Consider the following 17,933-nt stretch of genomic DNA (forward strand, 5'->3'; position numbering starts at 1 on the left):
TGTAAAGTAAGTATATTTACTCAAGTGCTGTATTTAGGTACAATATAGATAATTTATTTGAATATTTCCATTTCATGCTACTCCACCACTGACAGCTTACTAGTTACTTGTTCAGATTTTCCACAACTTTATAATCACCTAATTAAAAATTATTCTTGGTTATGGTTTTAGCTTAAATTACACAAAAGTATACACAGAAGTTACAGTCAGCTTCACCTTGACAAACAACATAAAATGCCCTGTACATTAGTTTACATTAATGTTCCTTTACTTAAGGGCACAGGTCATCCGAAATCTTAAGTGCGTATTTTCCCTGTGGCCTGTAGACGTATTTATCTATCTAGATTGTTTTGGTTTGTTTGTTTGGTTTTGCTGAATTTTGGAGAAATTGGCTGACAGCCATACAGATGTCTGCCTTCTCTCAGATACAATTAAAGTAGATGGCACTCGGCTTGTGATGAACAAAGCAACTCAAAAACAATATTTCAAACTTTCATAAAATCATGACCTGGTTACTCAAGATAACAGTTTCATGTAGGAATTATTTTCTTTCTACTTTCGTTGTACCATAGAGACAAAATAGTTCCTACAATAAACTGTTATCTTGAGTAACCAGGTCCTGGTTATTATAAAGTGACTTGAGTTCCTTTGAGCACCACAAGCCATGTGCCATCTACTTTCATTATATTCGAGAGAAGGCAGACATCTCTATGGCTGTCAGCTGATTTCTCCAAACCTTGGCAACTCAAACCAAAACAGATGAAAGCTACACTACAGGTAAGAAGAAAATAATATATATTTGATTTTGGGGTGAGCTGTCCATTTTAGTACACAACCAGTGTGGTAGGATTTGGTGCGGTCTAGTGATGAAGTTGCAGAACACTGTGCCTCACCCTTCCCTTCCAAGCATGAAGGAAAATGCAAAAGGCTATATCTAGAGCCACTGTTTGGTTTATCCATGATGGCCTCTGTAGAAGAGACCCACTCGCTCTGTTGATATAAAGGATTCATTCTAAGGTAACGAAAACACAATGACTTTTTTCAGGTGATAATAGACTAATCAAAACAAACTTGTGTATATTGTATTCAATTTCTTACATAGTCTGCCAGCAGATCCCTCACATCTTAGACAGTGAACCAGGAGATGTGACGTGCAGGTTTTTGAATTGTTTCAAGTCATATTTGATGGAGTTACAATGAATAACAAAAGTAAATTGATGATGATGTTGATTGAATACATATGTATACATATTTCAGTCTGAACAGAGATAAGAAGAAAAGATCATGGGAAAGCTGTGAAATAGATGAAAAAGAACAACGCCACATCTCCACATTTTCACCTCACCAGCCCCAGATAGAATCTGAAACTATATGGTTCAACAAAAAACAAAAACACAAAGAAACCCTTACAGTGTCACATCTCTCCACACATACTGAAACTGGGATTGTGTTTCGGATGATCTCTTGAACTGTGTAAGAATCACAAATGCTGATTTAACACCTGGCATCTGTTCCTGCCCCGCAGGCAGAGCTCCACAGAAAGCACTGTTCACACCTCAGCTGGAATGCAGGTTCCTCTACAGAACATTAAAACAACTTCATACACCACTTAGATAGATGTCAACAGCAGCTTGGAATCATCACTGGCAAGATTTTATCTCAAATATTATACAGTCCAGACCCACTTATAGGAGCAAGAGTCCTTCTGGGTAATGTACACAGCTCACCTCGGATTTCCATCAAGCAGAGACAAATCAACCATATACTCTTAGAAATAAAGGCGCTGACTAGAACCATAAAGCGTTCTTTGGCTTGTCCCCACAGGAGAACCCATTTTGGTTCCTGGTAGAACCCTTTATAAAGGTTCTACTTGGAATACTTTCAGAAAGTTCTATCTAGAACCCAAGTTATGCCTAGAGCCATTTGTAAAAGGTTTCACCCAGAACCCAGAAGTGAGGATCTACAAAGAACCTTGGCGTAATGGTTCCACTCAGAACCCACTCTGGGGATTGTATCCAGAACTTTTCCACATCCTGAGGGTGCTATGAAAGGGGGTTCTATCAAGAGTACCTGAACTAAGAACCTAGTCCAGTGGTTCTATCTAGAATACACTCAGGGTTCTACAGAGAACCTTTTTTCTATTCCAAGGAGTTTATCTAGACACAATCCAGGGGGTTCTACCAAAAACCTTTAATATCCCAATGGTTTTAACTATAACACACTCCGTGGGTTCTACAGAAACCCTTAATATTCAGTGGTTTTATCTAGAAGATGCTAAATGGGTTTTCAAAAGAACCTTTTTTATATTTGAAGTCTTTTATTGAGAAACCACCCAGAGGGGTTCTACCAAGAACATTATATATTCAATGAGTTTTATCTACCGAAAACCCTTTTATATTATGGTGCAAAGAACCCTTGACGAACAATTGATGAAAGGATTCAATAATCCTTGAAGAAATCTTTCTAGCAAAAGGGTTCTTAATGAAACTCTTAGTCTCATAAAGAACCCTGAATGAACCCTTTCTCTAAAAATGGGTTCTTCAGAAAGAAATGGTTCTGGGTAGAACCTTGGCCCTTTAAGAAGAACCCTCTTGGAACCCTGACTTCTAAGAGTGAATGCAGTCAGGACTGACAGCTAATCTTTTTTTGTTTCTTTCACATAACTGGACCGCGTGAGGAATGTGTAGAGATCTGAAGGCTCTGCTTCTCACAAATCTGCCGTGTCCTTACTGAATAGATAACTTGTCCTGAGGAGGAGGAAGTCCACTTGGACTCATCAAACTGATCCTTTTCTATTTGTCTTCTGCCAAGTCACTTTAAAAAAAAGAACCTTTATGTCGGGTCAGACTGCAGACTGAAGGCCACAGAGCCAACGTCACAGCTTCATATGGAAGAAAAGTTGAGTCGGACAGCTTCTTTTGACCTCGTTGAGCAGACACCTGAAAACCTGACAAACTTTTTCTCTTTCTCTAACTCCTCCGACAGGCTTAAATGGTGAATTGAGTACACGCAATTTAAAGCTCCAGATTGAATGAGGGCCAGATAATGCAGGTGTGAAAGGACACTGAATGGAATATGATTAAAAATGGGAAAATGTTTAATTTTCTCAATGAGCTTTAGAAAATCTTCACAGGCGGTAACTCTGTGACTTTGAAGCGTCCAATCAGTGTTTGAATAGAGGAGCAAATTAAGCATTTTAATCGACATTTTCCGTGTACCATCAAATGAATTACATTTCTCTCCCCTTTTTTCAAATCAGTGGGTACATAACCAAGATAAGACTTTTAATTTCTGATAAGTTTGACCCAACAATCATTACATTGTCTGCTCTGTAAGTCACTAAAATTGACTTGGCAGGTCAAATATTCAATGGAAGAAAGTCAGTGTAACACTGTGATAAACTTGCATAATGAAACTTTCACCCAGTGAATGGTCTTCATAATGCATACTTTTAAAACTCGGGATGGAAGAAGTGAATTTGTGAGCACGTAAGACGGCGTAAAAAGGATTTATTTTAAAGCCACTCACTTGTTGATTGAGAGAAAAAAAAAGAACACATGTAGGCCCCATTTAAGCCAAATCCTGCTGAACAGTTTCCCTCCACACCTCATGTGTGGGTGGCAGATGGTGGCTCGCTGGTTGTCACAGCGATAGAAGATGGAAACGCAGGCAACTGATTCAAACACCTCCTTTGTGAAAGACACTCTGTCTAGCAGCTGTAGAAGGGACAGCAGACCTGAACATGCAGACATTTATATGGGAGCTGATGTATTTTCTCTTATCAGTTTGCATCAAAGCATAAGCTGTTAATTTCCTGATAATTAATATATACATTAATAGCAACAGCAGGCATAAAGACTACATTACTTCATGCTGCTTACTATTAGCTTATATAGACTGTTCCTGGCAGCTGCTGGTGATATGTCTGCCATCATCTCATCACCATATGAGCTATATTTCTTTAGCCAATTAGTCAATAGATCTAAAATGTTGGATATATAATAATGTTGTGATTGTGACAATCTTACATATTTAAATTCTGCTGTTTATTGATCAGCTTAACACTGTATTAAGCCATTAAAGCTGCTATAATATATATCACAACTGATCAAATAACAACATGTAATGTGAAGGTCTGACTAGTGACAAACCACAGAGTGTTTCAGCATCTTTCAGCTCATTGTTTTGATTTTTTGGCCTCCACATTTGACAGACACATGAAATAACTCCTTTTTTTTAATTTACAGTTAAGGAAGGGTTTGTGGCCATAGAGATTTTTTTTTCTTTTCTTTTATAAGCATTAATCAAGCAAACCTAAACCGCTGTTACAATAATTAGCTCCACAGAATTTTTGGGAGATCACTAGATAACATCACGCCCAGAAACAATTGCTCCATATCTAGTGTTTGCTAGCACGTTTGGCAGCGGTCATGCATGCAGATAATGTGGCTGGTAGCTCCTTTGCTACATTTTTGTTTTAATCTGTTATTTTTCTGGTTTCATTGTTGAAACGTATGACCTACAACAGACATACACTCACAGGCATTGTAAAAGAAAGCGTGAGGTTTGGGTTAAGGAACAGTGGACCTTGAGATGATCAACACAGCATCTTTCAGCCACCCAACGAGACCAGTTGGATGCACTGTGTGACCACGCCAGGGAAGAGGAGGAGAGAATGGATAAGAACCATGCTAACCCAGCTAAGACTTAAAGCTGCTCCTGGCTGATTGTCAGGACAAAATAAGACTCAGTCTGACCAAGCAACAGGAATCAGAGACATCCCAGATAAAACTGATGCACTTAACGGACGTCCATGTTCCAAGTTAACAGGATGCTACAGAAAAAAACTCTGGCAGGACGAGGGGGGGATGACTCTGTGTTTACATCAATGAGACTTTGTGCACAAACTCAGTCAAAGTTGATGAGTAATGTTTCCCAGAAGTCGAACCTGAAGTAGTTCACCATATTATCATCACTGTCTTGTTGCTTCTGTTTACATTCTACCTGATGAAATTTCAAAAAATACACTACATAATTATTTCCTGGGTGTATAAAAGTATATGTACATATGTGTAAATCAATAACTATATATATATTTTTTCATTTTATTTCGTATTTTATCCTATTCAATCCCAATGTAGTATCTGCATATGCAGTATGTTCTAGCCTGCAGCGACAACAATTTTCTTTTTGTTGTGTAATACATACATATATATATATATATATATATATATATATATATATATATATATATATATATATATATATATATATATATATATATATATATGTGTGTGTGTGTGTGTGTGTGTGTGTATAAATTATAAGTCATTGATTGAACATTTTTGGTTGTGAAAACTCTCTTTGATTGTCTAAACCGTGTATTTCGAGGAGAAACAGACCAATACTGGATTTTTGGGGCCGATACCAATACCAATATTAGGGAGTAAAAAAAAATCTGACATATCAGCTGATATTTATTCATATATATTCATTCATATATATGTATATATATATATATGAAATCAAAAATTGCATTAGGGCACTGCATCAGTAAACTTTCACTTGGATTTTAATAATTATAAATAGCTACAAAAACTCACAAATAGAACAACTGTAAACAAACAAACCATCAAAAACACAATCTGCATTATGTTCTATATAATATTAAACAAAATATCAAATATAATATCAGCCGACTGATATATCTGTCTCACTCTTATTACAAGAGAAGGGCTGCAGACCAAAACTGGACCAAAATTTTACAACTGTGTCCTTAATGAATTAGTTTTTTTTATTTTTTATTTATTTATTTATTTTTTTTACATTTAAAATTGCAGACTTTGGCTTATTGTGTGAGAAACCAAGAAGCAACACTGACAGCTGCATTACTGACAATTATTACTGTACTTTAAACTGGTACATATAGATTAATTATCATCCAATGATTAAGCAATTAGTTACTTTGTACAGAATCATAAAGGTTGCCATCAGGAAACGGTGCCACAATTTTTGTCAAATTTTGCAATTAGTGTAAAAATAAAGATCACTTGATGAATAAAAAATAATGACAGTCTAATAAAACTTGCTGAATGTGTATGAGCGGTGTCCACTCTGTGCCCCAGCGTGCTCCTCTGACAGCACACACTGGTATAATACGGTAGTAAATCACGTCTCCTCACGGCAGGCTGCTGGCTGATGGGCGGCTCGGCTCGGCGCTGCTGCCCGCCCTGTGGGTGTGTTTAAAGCAAATGGGCCTCTGCATCCACCTGCTAGCGCCCTGCCTCCTACAGTCAGGAGCGCCGAAGTTTGCTGAGGAGCACACGCTGCGTGCCTGGACCTCTGAACGCCACAGGACCTCTGCCTTTACGCACAGGGACTTTGTTTCCAAACTGCTTTTCCCACGAGATGGTGACTGAGGTCGCCCGGCGAAAATATCCTCTCGCCTCGCGGTCTCTCAACTAAAGAAACATTTTCTGTCTTTTTCTTTTTAATTTTCTGATTGTACACTGACAACTCCGGGGCCAATAACCGCGCAGTGCGCACAGACAGGTACGGGCTGCACTCCTGAACAGGGACTGTTCGCCAGCTGCACCGGGATTTTCTATTGTTGTTATTGATTTCAACTTGGACACGAAAGTGAGCGATCTGTTGGAATTGGTTTGTTCAATGACTTGCAAGGTTGGATCTGAAGTTATATTCGGAAAGCTGAAACAATAAGGTAAGCATTACAGCGCTGTTATTATATTATATTTCTATTTAACCCTATTATTAATGGTAATAATAAACCCTACCTGTCTGCAGCTGCGCGCTTTTTTATCTCTGTAAAATCTGTTTTCTCTCACTAACATTTGAACAGTAATATCAGATTTTAATTCCCGATAGATCACAGCTTTTATTCTTACATGAATAATTTTTTACTATTTATTTAATTGCTCTTCAGTTTACCGTGCGCTCTAATACCACACCAGACTGTTTACAGTTCTGTCGTCCATGTGTAGCCAAGGCTGCCAGTCTGTTACACACAGATTTCACTCTATATCATGTTTCAGCAACAATGAACATTTTTGCATACATTCTGTATTCTTCATTGGAAGAACACAGTGATAGGGATGTATGAATTAAGTTTTATATTGTAATATTTTCACCAGTCAGGGGTTCTTCTGGGTTTCAGTTGTGGTAAAATGTGATAAATCATCCTCAGTGTTTCTGTTTTTGATGGTCACCAAATGTGGATCTTTTACTGTCCACTGACAAAAACAGCAGGACTGAGGAGGAGGGTTATGTTAACTTTACACATTGAGCCCTGTTCAACTTGTGCTTTTGTCTTTGACTTTATGTATAAGTTTTCATGATTGTATTACATTTGTCCAACATGTGGCAGTTAATAAGTTGTAGACAAACAATGAAGAAGATGAGAGCATCAGTGGAGCTGATGGTGAAGGTGCTTGAACTAATGTGATGGATTTAAAAGATCCCATTTTTCCATAAATGGGAGGAGAGTAGATAGATTTGTCTTTATAGTATAATGTGAGTGGGCTCTGTGTGTCTCAGTCTTCTCAGTGTCAGTTGTGAGCAGTGCCTTCTTGTTTGATTTCATCTGCTTGTGTGAAGGACTTGGCCTCGGTCTCAGAATAAACAGCTGGATGGTTAACAAATTGTCAGTAAATAGCCGAGGTTTAAACAGCTGCTTATGCTCATAAAGCCACTCCAGCCAAGCAGTCTGAGGTCTGCAGTCTCTTTGGCTCTGCTGACGTCTCCAAAGGTGTTTGAGATGGAGACTACTGGTCAGCGAGGACGGGTGAACTATTTTGGTAACTGATAATTGATTTGAGCAAGTTTTTTTTTTTAAAAGAAAGAGATCTCTAAATTCTCAGATTCCAGCTTTGTTTATGTGCCTGTTCTCTGGTTTCCTTACTTTTACACGACAGTAAAGTTTGGGTTGTGGACAAAACAAGACATCTGAAGACGTAATCTTGGTTTTTGTGAAACACTGATCAACATTTTTCACAATTTTCTGAAATTTTAAATTGATTACTTAAGAAATCATTGACAGATTAACCTGCAATAAAAATATAATGGTTAGTTGCAGCTCTAGAGGCTCCACATGTCCAGTGTTTGTAGTAGGAGAATGGGGAGGATTGTAGCAACTAGGGATGAAATGGTAATTGGTTTCACAATAAACCGTGATAAAATTCCAGACGATTAGTTTTACTGTTTCAAAGTTAAATTAACATAATAACCTTTCTGATTAGCGCACTTTGCAAAGCAGATGGTAAACACTGTCCAGCATCAACCAAAGTTAGCAACAGTCTCCCAGATGCAAGCAGAGCAGCAACTTGGGTTTGTTTTGCATCAGTGGAAACTTTAACATTCCAGAAGTTTTCAATATAAAACTTGCTGAAATGATTTCAATGTGTGTATCTCTTACTTTGAGAACATTTTCAGCATACTTTACCAAAACCACAACAATAATGATAACCATCATAATTGTGGTCACTATAATCGTGATATGAAATTTTCATACGGTTTCATCTCTGGTAGTGAGGTCAGCACAATGTTCTGGGAAGAGAGCATGGGGAAAAAAAAAGTTTGATGGAGTTTGGTGGAGACAGTGGGCGAGGGCAAGAGGTGACCTGCTGGACAAGTCTTTCCGATGGTTTGAGACATATGTGTAGATCATTGTGGTTGCTCCCTGGTGTCCATCATTCATTAACTCGAGACTTTATTGATGACCACCACTGCATTGTTTGGAAGACTTGTTAAACTGTTGTAGTTGGTGTCTGAGCCTCTCCTCATTTGTAACTCCTTTAGAAAGCCTTTTACCAACAAGTTAATATTTTATTTAAGGTTGCACCAGTCACAATGTTTTTTTTGTCCCTTTTAAGAGTGAAGATGTGGTGTAACCTGGCATTAGGTGAGCCGATAATTACAGAGCAGCACATTCGTATAGTGTCATGAAGTAGGAATGTGTTTTGGGTGCATGGAGAGGAGCAGAAGAAACTAGAGTCAGCGTGATCTTTCCATCACTTTGTCACCCAGGCACACACTCTGAAAAACAAACATAATTTTTCCCAAGTGTGTACACTTCTCCAAAAGCTTGGCTCCTCTCCATCCAGACTCATCACTTTCATGAAGCTCGCAGAGATCTGGGTGTAATCCCCACACCTCGCTGCTGCATCGCCAAAACAGGGATCATGGGGCTCTTGGGAGCCAGCGATTTGACATGTCACATAAATTGATAAACGAAAACAGACGTTTTGTGGCAGTTGAGTTTTGATGAGTTGAGAAAGTGTCTACCCCTTCTCATATGTAAATATTTTTTTTGTCTCTGCAGAGATTATTTTAAAACACTCTTTGTGCGCTACTGGAGGTTGGTCGACCATGCAGCTGGACGGTCTGTGGACGGTCCACACCCTCCTGGCACTGTCCAGCTTCGCTCTCGGGAACTCGGTGATCAATGACCCATTGGCCGCACCCCGTGTCTTCATCTCCTTCAAAGGTAGGAACCCGAACCTCATCCTCCACTCGCCTATTCCCATAGGTGTCATTTACACTGGGGACATTGGAGACACGTCCCCGCCACTTTGTGAAATGTTGATAATTTTCAACTTTTAAAGCCAGCGATGCAGTCCAGCGTCAGCTTTTCAACATCCAGCATTCACACCGCAATTTCTTGAGAAGTAGCCCAGTTTGTTAAAAATGTTATGAAAAAAATAGCTTGTGCCAAGAAATGTTTGCCTATGTTGTCATATTTTATGGGAGTGATATTGACTATTGTTATTGGCATGCTCTGGTGCTTACAGTAGACGTGATACTGTTTGGTTGATTGATGTGGTGGTGCAGCTGTTTGATGTGATGAATGATTGTTAGCCAACTTGTGCTGTTGATGTTGTTTTGCATTTTGTGCTGAGTATTTTGGCATTGTTGACTGTAGTAGGCTGACAAGGCTATGCCCTTTTGATGTGCTGTTATGCATTTTTCCCCCAAATGTTGCTGTAAATTATCTGTATTGACCTCATAATGATCAGACATTATATTGCCAAAAATGGCATCTCTTGAAGACTGCTGAAAAAATGCTTTTTCCCACCTGCCTCTCATTCCTGGTTAGCAACTAGTGTTCTGAACTGTTCTAATTGTTTGCTGGTTTCTTCGGCTGTCTGCTCATTGTATGGACTGATGACATGACAGTTGTGTAATTGGAGCGACTGTGGCTTTGGTAAGTGCTGAAGATTTTCGCAGAGGAAGAACCAGACTCTCATGTTACACCACAGAGCAGACCGCAAACAAATCATGCAATTCTCATTTGCTGCCCCCTCCTCAGACCTCCAGGCACTGTAATAATCACCAGATGCTTCCACTCGCTTATAGTGTACAAACAATTAAAAATGCAAACAACAACTGAGCAGATGCACATATTCAAGATGTCGTGTGCGTCTTTTTCCTACTCATTTTGAAACAATATACATGATTATTGTTTTAGTTAATCAAATGCAGCGTCTTTATCCTCAATCATCTTTATTATGGAATCCCTAAATTGGAGGCACAAAGAGAGATGGGATAATAAGGAGCATGTAATAACTCTATGCCCATTATGTGATTATTCCCTGGTGAGGCAGACGTGTACTTTAGGGGGGCCGTGTTTGTGCGTTTCAGCGGCCGTGCAGATTAGGTGAGGTGGGTTGCCGGGTTCTGAGGGGTGTATGGCGAGAGAGAGGGTATTATCAAGAGCAAATTGCCAGGATCAGCCAAGCAGAGCGACGTCCCCGAGGCCTGTCCTGCTCGCAGATCAAGCCTTTGATTAGCATCCAGAGAAAAGCCGAGGGAGCGAGCAGCAGCAGCGCCCCTGTTTGCTTTGCTTTCCATTTCCCAGCGCTCCCTCGTACAAGTTGACTTAATTAAGTGGACTGGCACAGTTCATTGTCGAAGGCGTTTTCCTGCTTTAATCAAGTAGGATTTAACACATCAGTGAGCTCACATCCACAGCTCAGCAGTTTTTTTCATTTTCCAAATATCATTTTAGTCAGGACATTACACAAACGCTGTGTTGTTTTTAGAGAACTCTGCAAATTGTGTTTCTCTTTCACTCTATAGGCTTCTTGACTCATTGGATGCTTTTGTATAGGTGCATCTTTGGATGGCTGAGCTCGCCCGAAATGTGTCTGAAAGCGGTGGACTACAGGCACTATTCTTTAGCTGACAAGCAGGGTGGAAAAAGCTCGGCTCTCCTGCTTACCTGCGTGTGTTTGCCTCTCCAGTCAATATGAATTTCACAGTCTACTGCTGCTGCCTCTCTCAGAGGAATGCACCCCCCTCTCCATTCAATATTATGACTCTCTCTCCCTTAATTGCTTTTTGAGAGGCCCATGTAGTCCTTACCTTGGCAAGCTGGCTGCACTTCCCCTGATGCATCGTGATGGTGTTAAGTTTTTTTGCTTGAGCTGTTTGTGAAGGCAGTTTGCCTCCTGAGCAGCAAGTTTAATGGAACACAGTCTGAAGACAAGAGTGGACAATATGTAGCGCCTGATTGCATAAACCTCCTTAAGTTTCAAAACTTAAGTTTTGAGTTTTCCCTAAGTTGAGGGGTTCACCTATGAGCATTGCATAAATCCTCTAAGGCTGCCTCCTTGCCAAAGTGTTTAGACTAAACTTCAGTTGCTATTGTTGCTGTACGGCCTGGCTCAGGTTAAGCCCTCTGTAACATATGAACAAATACACACTGAGAATGAATATCATAGAACATGACTTTGGCATTCTGGGTGGGAAAACGGTGTACGGGACGCTGCTGGTATTGGAGCGGTGGTATCACTACTGGAGTGTAGTGGATGTACTTGCCAGAACTGATGCCAGCATTTTATTTATGTATTGGAACAACTCTAGTTACTAGACAGCAATATTGTGAGTGTTAACTAGTTTAGCTAACACACTTAGTTAGTCTGTGATAGCCAGCTGCTCCAAAATGGACAGGAAAAAGAATACAAAAATGAAAAGGAAACTAAACTGGATAATAGATGTGGATGTTTTTCTGTAATATGAAAAGAATAAGCAAGTAAATAAGTAAAAGCAATTTAACTCAGCCATAGGTAATACGCACAAGCAGAATATGTAGTAAGAAGTCCATATCAATTGCTGAAAAACAAACCATAGTTAAAGTACTGAAGGAATATGAAAATATTACTGCGACAGACAGAAAGGAGCTAGCCAAACGTTGTCAGGAGTCGACAAAGTTGGTGAGTTTCATTAAAACAATATGGCTAACATAAATATATGAGTCAGAGTTATGTTAACGTTTAGCTAGCTACAAAGTTGGTAATGATAACTTCAAATATATAGTAGGGTTTCAAATTTTGTGCATTTTACTTAACCATTTGTCAAAAATGCTAACAAATGACTAATTGATTAATCATAAACAATTAATAAGATACAAAACATTTTTTTATTCATTTTATTCTTTTAAGTTGGTCAACAAGTTGCACATCACTCATATCAAGTGGGTTTCCCTGTTCTGAAAAATTTGTCTTTGTCTCACAATTACCACAATTTATTTTAATTTTTAAGGGAATTTAAGTAGCTCCCTAAAATATTCTGTGGAATATAGTCACTAAAGACCTACTAGCAAAGCATAAGGGAATACTTAAGTAGCTGAGGGCAAACAGAGATTAAAGGGGTTTCCTGTACAACATCCTAAGGAAATCCTTGTTGAAATTTTATGAAACTCATTTTTTCCAAAGACATCTTCAGATGAAAATTTAAGGGAAACTTTATACTCAGTGTTTTTATACAACCGGGCACAGGTTTTTAACGTGAGACTTAGGGAAAATAATGTGTTAATTATCAGTCCCCTGTTTATAATTATTGATCATTATGGCAGCATGTTAGACTGTGAAGAAAAACTTAAATTGCAGCTATAAAGCCAAACGTTTCCCTCTCAGTGTTGAACTGAACACATGTTCCAAACTGATTAACTCAGTAGCTGAGGAGCGAGGTTCACAACCATGACCTCCATCTGGGAGGCCCACACTTCCCTATTAAAGCAGGTAGAATAAATCATGGCGCCTAATTGCTTTGCTTTGGCTTCATGTAGTGTGCACAGCTTTTATGACAGGGTGTACACCTTCTGTGGTGTTGGAAAAAGCCAACACAGTCTCACAATAGTCAGCGGGTGAAAAAATAAACACATTTCAATAAGATTAGAGTTAGTAAAGTCTGAGGGATAAACAGTGGAAGTAGACTTTGTTCAGGCTTATCACGTCTTCTGCGCTAGCAAGCTGAGGAGAAAGGGCAGAGTGAGCGAGAAGAAAGAAGACTGCCTCAGTTTAGACAGCAAATAGGTGTAATCACTGTTAGATGAGTGTTTGGTAGAATGAGGAGGGGGGAGCGAAGTGAATGCACCATAGATAATCAGTTGGCATTTTAAGGTTAGTTGAGACAAGACTGCTGTCGCCAGCAACCCCCAAGAGAGGAATCATATTAAATAGTCAACGTGGAACCGCTGAGAATCTGATAGTTTGAGTTAACAACACACGACCAAAGTGACTCCTGCCATGAAATGTAAGAATACTGCGGGAGAGCAGTAAAGTCAAGACAACACAGTTCACTGTTTGGGAACAGAATCATGGATTTTTTTGCTTCATGAATTTCAAGTAGGGCTGCAACTAACAATTATTTTCATTATTGATGAATCTGCCAATAATTCTCTAGACACATCAACTAATTGTTTTCCCAATGGAATGTCAGAAAATAGTGAAAAATGTCCCTTGTAATGGGCCACAGCTCAAGGCAAAATATTCAGATTACTCACATTGATCAACATTTTATGGACCGAATAACTAGTTGATTAAAAGAGAAAATGATCAACGGATTAATCGAAAATAATCGTTACAGAAATTACTTGAAAAATAGGTCCAGACGTGGAGCACGTGACCTTATTTTCAAATGACTTGATTGTGACAGGATTAATTGATCGATAAGTCAAAAAAATAATCGACAGATTAAAAAGATTAACACTGAAATATAGTTGATTGATTGTCATATATGACATCTAAAAATTTAATTGATTATCAGAATAATTGCTGATTAATAAACAGCATTTTTCATAATTAGAGGCAGAGTAGAAATACTATTTTTTCCCCAGGAGGGAAAAGTCATGACCCACCCTACACCCTACTCTGTCTTGGCTTGGATTTGATTCAGTTTAGGTGTTGAGGAGTGATTCATTAGGGTTTGGGTAAGAATATCAGGGTAAATCAATCGAAGCAGGAGTAGGGCGGATCATGACTTTGCCTTCTTGGGGAAAAATTTGGTATCTGTAGCTCTATTTGAAACAGCCATAATTCAGTGCATATTTGTCCATTCAAACAGTCAGCACTGAGTAAACCCTCATGACACATGATGTCATAGCCAATCAGCTCAGCGGTGATAAGATAATTCTGACCACTAATGCCACGGGACCGCAAAGAAGAAAGTGACCACGGGAATGTATTGTGTGAACAACAGTAATAAGAGTTTAAACATTTACTAGTATAAGTGACAGGCCGGCAGTAAAGAGGCAAGCCCAGAGCGCTGACTTATCAAAACAACTACCTCTCTGTATGTATGAATACACTCTTCCTAAGCTGCTTTTAACTTACATTTTCATGTTTAATCCTCATCCGATGTTATTCCTGTGCATTAAAAGCCAAAAAACACACACAAAACATAACTACTGCATAACAAGGGCTGACACATACCAGAATGCTGGGCATTTAACCCCAAAGGGGAGTTTCTAACCCTCTACGCTGCCACCCACTCTCTCTCACACACACACACACACACACACACACACACACACACACACACACACACACACACACACACACACACACTCACACCCGATATAGACGAAAGACTTTGCTGAGGAGTAAAAATAGGAGCCTGCTGTTAGCCCTTCACAGGAGGGCGTGCAGATGAAAAATATTTGGAATAATGATGAGCCAGTGACACTTCCTTTCACTGCCACCTGCCCAGGCAGCGGTGAAGCTGGTGTGTTGTGGCAAATTTGACCCACATTCTGGTGTCGTCCCTGTGGATTTGGCCTTGTGTGTACTGTGGGAGGAGGGTGTTTGTGTGTGTGTGTGTGTGTGTGTGTGTGTGTGTGTGTGTGTGTGTGCTGTAATCCTGTGTGCTGTTATGGTATTTAAAGGACTTTTCCTTTGTACTCAGAGACCATAATTTCATTGCTGTCGTTGTCAGAGCAGCCGTTTCAAATTTCATTAACACCAAGTGAGAGAAGGTGAGAAGTGCACTGTGTTAATTCTCACATGGCTCCACCCTCAGCTGTAGATTACATCTGCAGGGATTTTTAAAGTGAAAATTTACTATCATGGAGCTTCTTGACCCTGTGCGTCTGTGTGTTCTTCTGATCCAGTGTTTACCTGCTGTCTGTTTATCTAAGAAGCCTGAGAAAAGCTCTTGTTTAAAGATCTCTAAAATGCCACAGAAGGCTTTTAGTCTGCAGTCATCGCCTTCATTGTAAGCAACTGTAAGCTTCAATTTCACATAGAGTTGCATGTATCACAATGATGTTTTGTGAATGAAGTTGTTGCAGCCCGGATGAGGCAGAGCTTTATGTCTGATGAAGTACCAAAGTCATAAGCATGGATTTAGATTTGGATCTGCTTAATGCATGAACTCAAACATGTCACAGAGGGAATGTGGGCCAGCAGCAGCAATGTTACACTCTTTGCAAAAACTTCCCTCAGGCGTGCTTTTTGTCCATTCAGAAAAGTGATGTTTTCTGTACCCCGCAGTGTGATAACAAAAGCGAGAATGTAAAAACTGCACATATAAATCAGTTGTCCTCTTAATGGATTTACGCTACAAAGGCAATCGCATGACTTAGGAGTGTCACGGAGGGGCGAGGCTCTCACACGATCCTTTCACATGTTAATTCTGTGTTTCACTTTAGAGATGGACAGCTTAAAAAATGGGCCGATTTGGTGGCACTAAATTTGAATTAAATCAAGAATGATGGATTTACCACATACTACACCATTTTATGTTATATTCTGAATCACTGTTGATATATTTCACCTACTGACAACATTACAAGCCTGACCTATCTTTATTCCATTTCATTTACCATTTTTACCTTTATTTGTTCCATTTTGTCGTCCTTGTTCTTAGCTGTGTGCCTATTACTGCACAGGGTTATGAAGAGCGATGAACTGCAGTCAAATTCCTTGTACATATTCACATTTTTGGCCAATAAACCAGATTCTTTCTGTACACAAGGAACAATCATAGGCACTAGATGTAACACTTACGTGACTCCAGAGAAGGTACAGAACTGAATAAAGTTCAAAATTTGTCATATTGTGATTTTTTCATTTTGCTTTAGAGGAGATATTACTCGAAATTAGTCAGTCAACCAGTGTGCAGGATTTAGTGTCACCTACCACTGAGGTTCCAGATTGCACCCTCCCCTTCCAAATACATAGGAGAAGTTATGGTGAAATTCATGAAAAACACAAAAGGCCGTCTCGAGAGCTGGTGTTGGGTTTGTCCGCTTTTGGCTACTCTATGTAAGAAGATCCACATTCACAGTAGATATAAATGGCTCATTCTAGGGTTACGGAAAAACAATTCTTATACTTTAATGAAAACATACATGAATGAGTAGCACGCTTCATTTCTGACATTCCTCCAATAAATCCCTGTAAATCTCTGGACCTTTAAGCATCTCTGTATGCCACACCTGTCAGGTGGATGAATTGTTAAAGGAAAGGTTCTCACTAATCATCTTTTACTTCAACTCATGAAAAATGGGAGCAAAAACAAAAGTGTTTATGTTTTTATTGAGAGTATAATGTGATTTCCTTGGCTGCACTGTGAACTAAATGCATCGTGACTTGTGTATTTGCTGAAGGAGATCATTATCACCAAAACTTCCTGTTTGGCTGCCTCTCTCTGTTTCCAATTTTCCAGGATACCTCGAGCACATTGGCACACCTTCGTCCTAACTGTAGTATTGCAGTATTGTTGAACCACATGCAGAAGCCGCAAAACCGCTGCCCCAGTTGCCTGGCACCGCTGCTGATGTTTGGCTGTGATCTCTAATTACTGTTTGTGAGTGCTGTGTCCATATCCCACGGCAGCAAAGTAATGACTGACAAAGCATTGAAAACCACTATTACTTTGGCCATGCCCCAGACCTCAGCCTCTCTCCACAGTGGCTAAGCCAGGTTATATTTAGTGTAAAAGTCTTCTCCCCTCAGCAGGCACACAGCAGTCATTTGTAGCACCGTGGTTAACCATTGAACACGGTCGGCAGGGTGGTGACGGCGGTTTAAGTGCAAACGCAGCTTGGTCCGGCACAACTTGCACTCTGCTGTGATTCAGCTGTCAAGACTGTCACTTTATTGTTAGGTCCTGGTTGGCCAGAAGCCATCCTTAACTGTGCACAACATTAGAAATTTGATTGAGGGGGTGTAGAGAAGACAGTGCGTGTTGAAGCAAAAGGAGGCTGTGGTATGAGGTCCAGTCTGAGCCCGGTGTTCCAGAAACACTCTTAATCCTCCACTGCAGTGCACATGACTTCAGAACTGCAATCCTGTCTACGTAATACAAGTGTGAGTATGTTTGTATCTGGGAGGTAATCCCAACTTTATGGAGTGGAATTTGTGTCACATTTAAATTCTTACATCACTGTGGAACAATATAAAAGTCATGCGTGGCACACACGCCTCGACTTGTTTATTATCTCGGCCAAGCAAAAGCCTGGAGGGGATCATGAATTGCAGCAGGCTTTAAAGCTAGGGTGAAGGTATCATAGGAAACTACATGACCTAAAGTACCCATTGGTACCAGCTTGTTGGGAAAGGAGCTAAATAAGTCACCAAATTTAGGTAAAAACTGGCACGGCCATTTTTAAAGTGGTCACTTGACCTTTCACC

The 17,933-nt window shown here is 39.6% G+C and overlaps 1 protein-coding gene across 2 annotated transcripts in view; it reads left to right on the forward strand.

Annotated features, from left to right (window-relative positions):
* Nucleotides 1–6,303: 6,303 nt before the first annotated feature.
* LOC146331187 (semaphorin-3F-like) overlaps nt 6,304–17,933 on the forward strand; it is an 85,181-nt gene continuing 73,551 nt past the window's right edge. For both annotated transcript variants that reach the window (XM_084727991.1, XM_084728000.1), the window contains exons 1-2: nt 6,304–6,721; nt 9,338–9,502. In XM_084727991.1, coding sequence (XP_084584117.1) covers nt 9,385–9,502 — 118 coding nt within the window. In that variant the 5' untranslated portion in view covers nt 6,304–6,721; nt 9,338–9,384. The remainder of the gene's footprint in view (nt 6,722–9,337; nt 9,503–17,933) is intronic.

This window comes from Lutjanus erythropterus, chromosome 2 (assembly GCF_056507025.1).
Source record: "Lutjanus erythropterus isolate fLutEry1 chromosome 2, fLutEry1.hap2, whole genome shotgun sequence".
Taxonomy (NCBI): Eukaryota; Metazoa; Chordata; class Actinopteri; order Lutjaniformes; family Lutjanidae; genus Lutjanus; species Lutjanus erythropterus.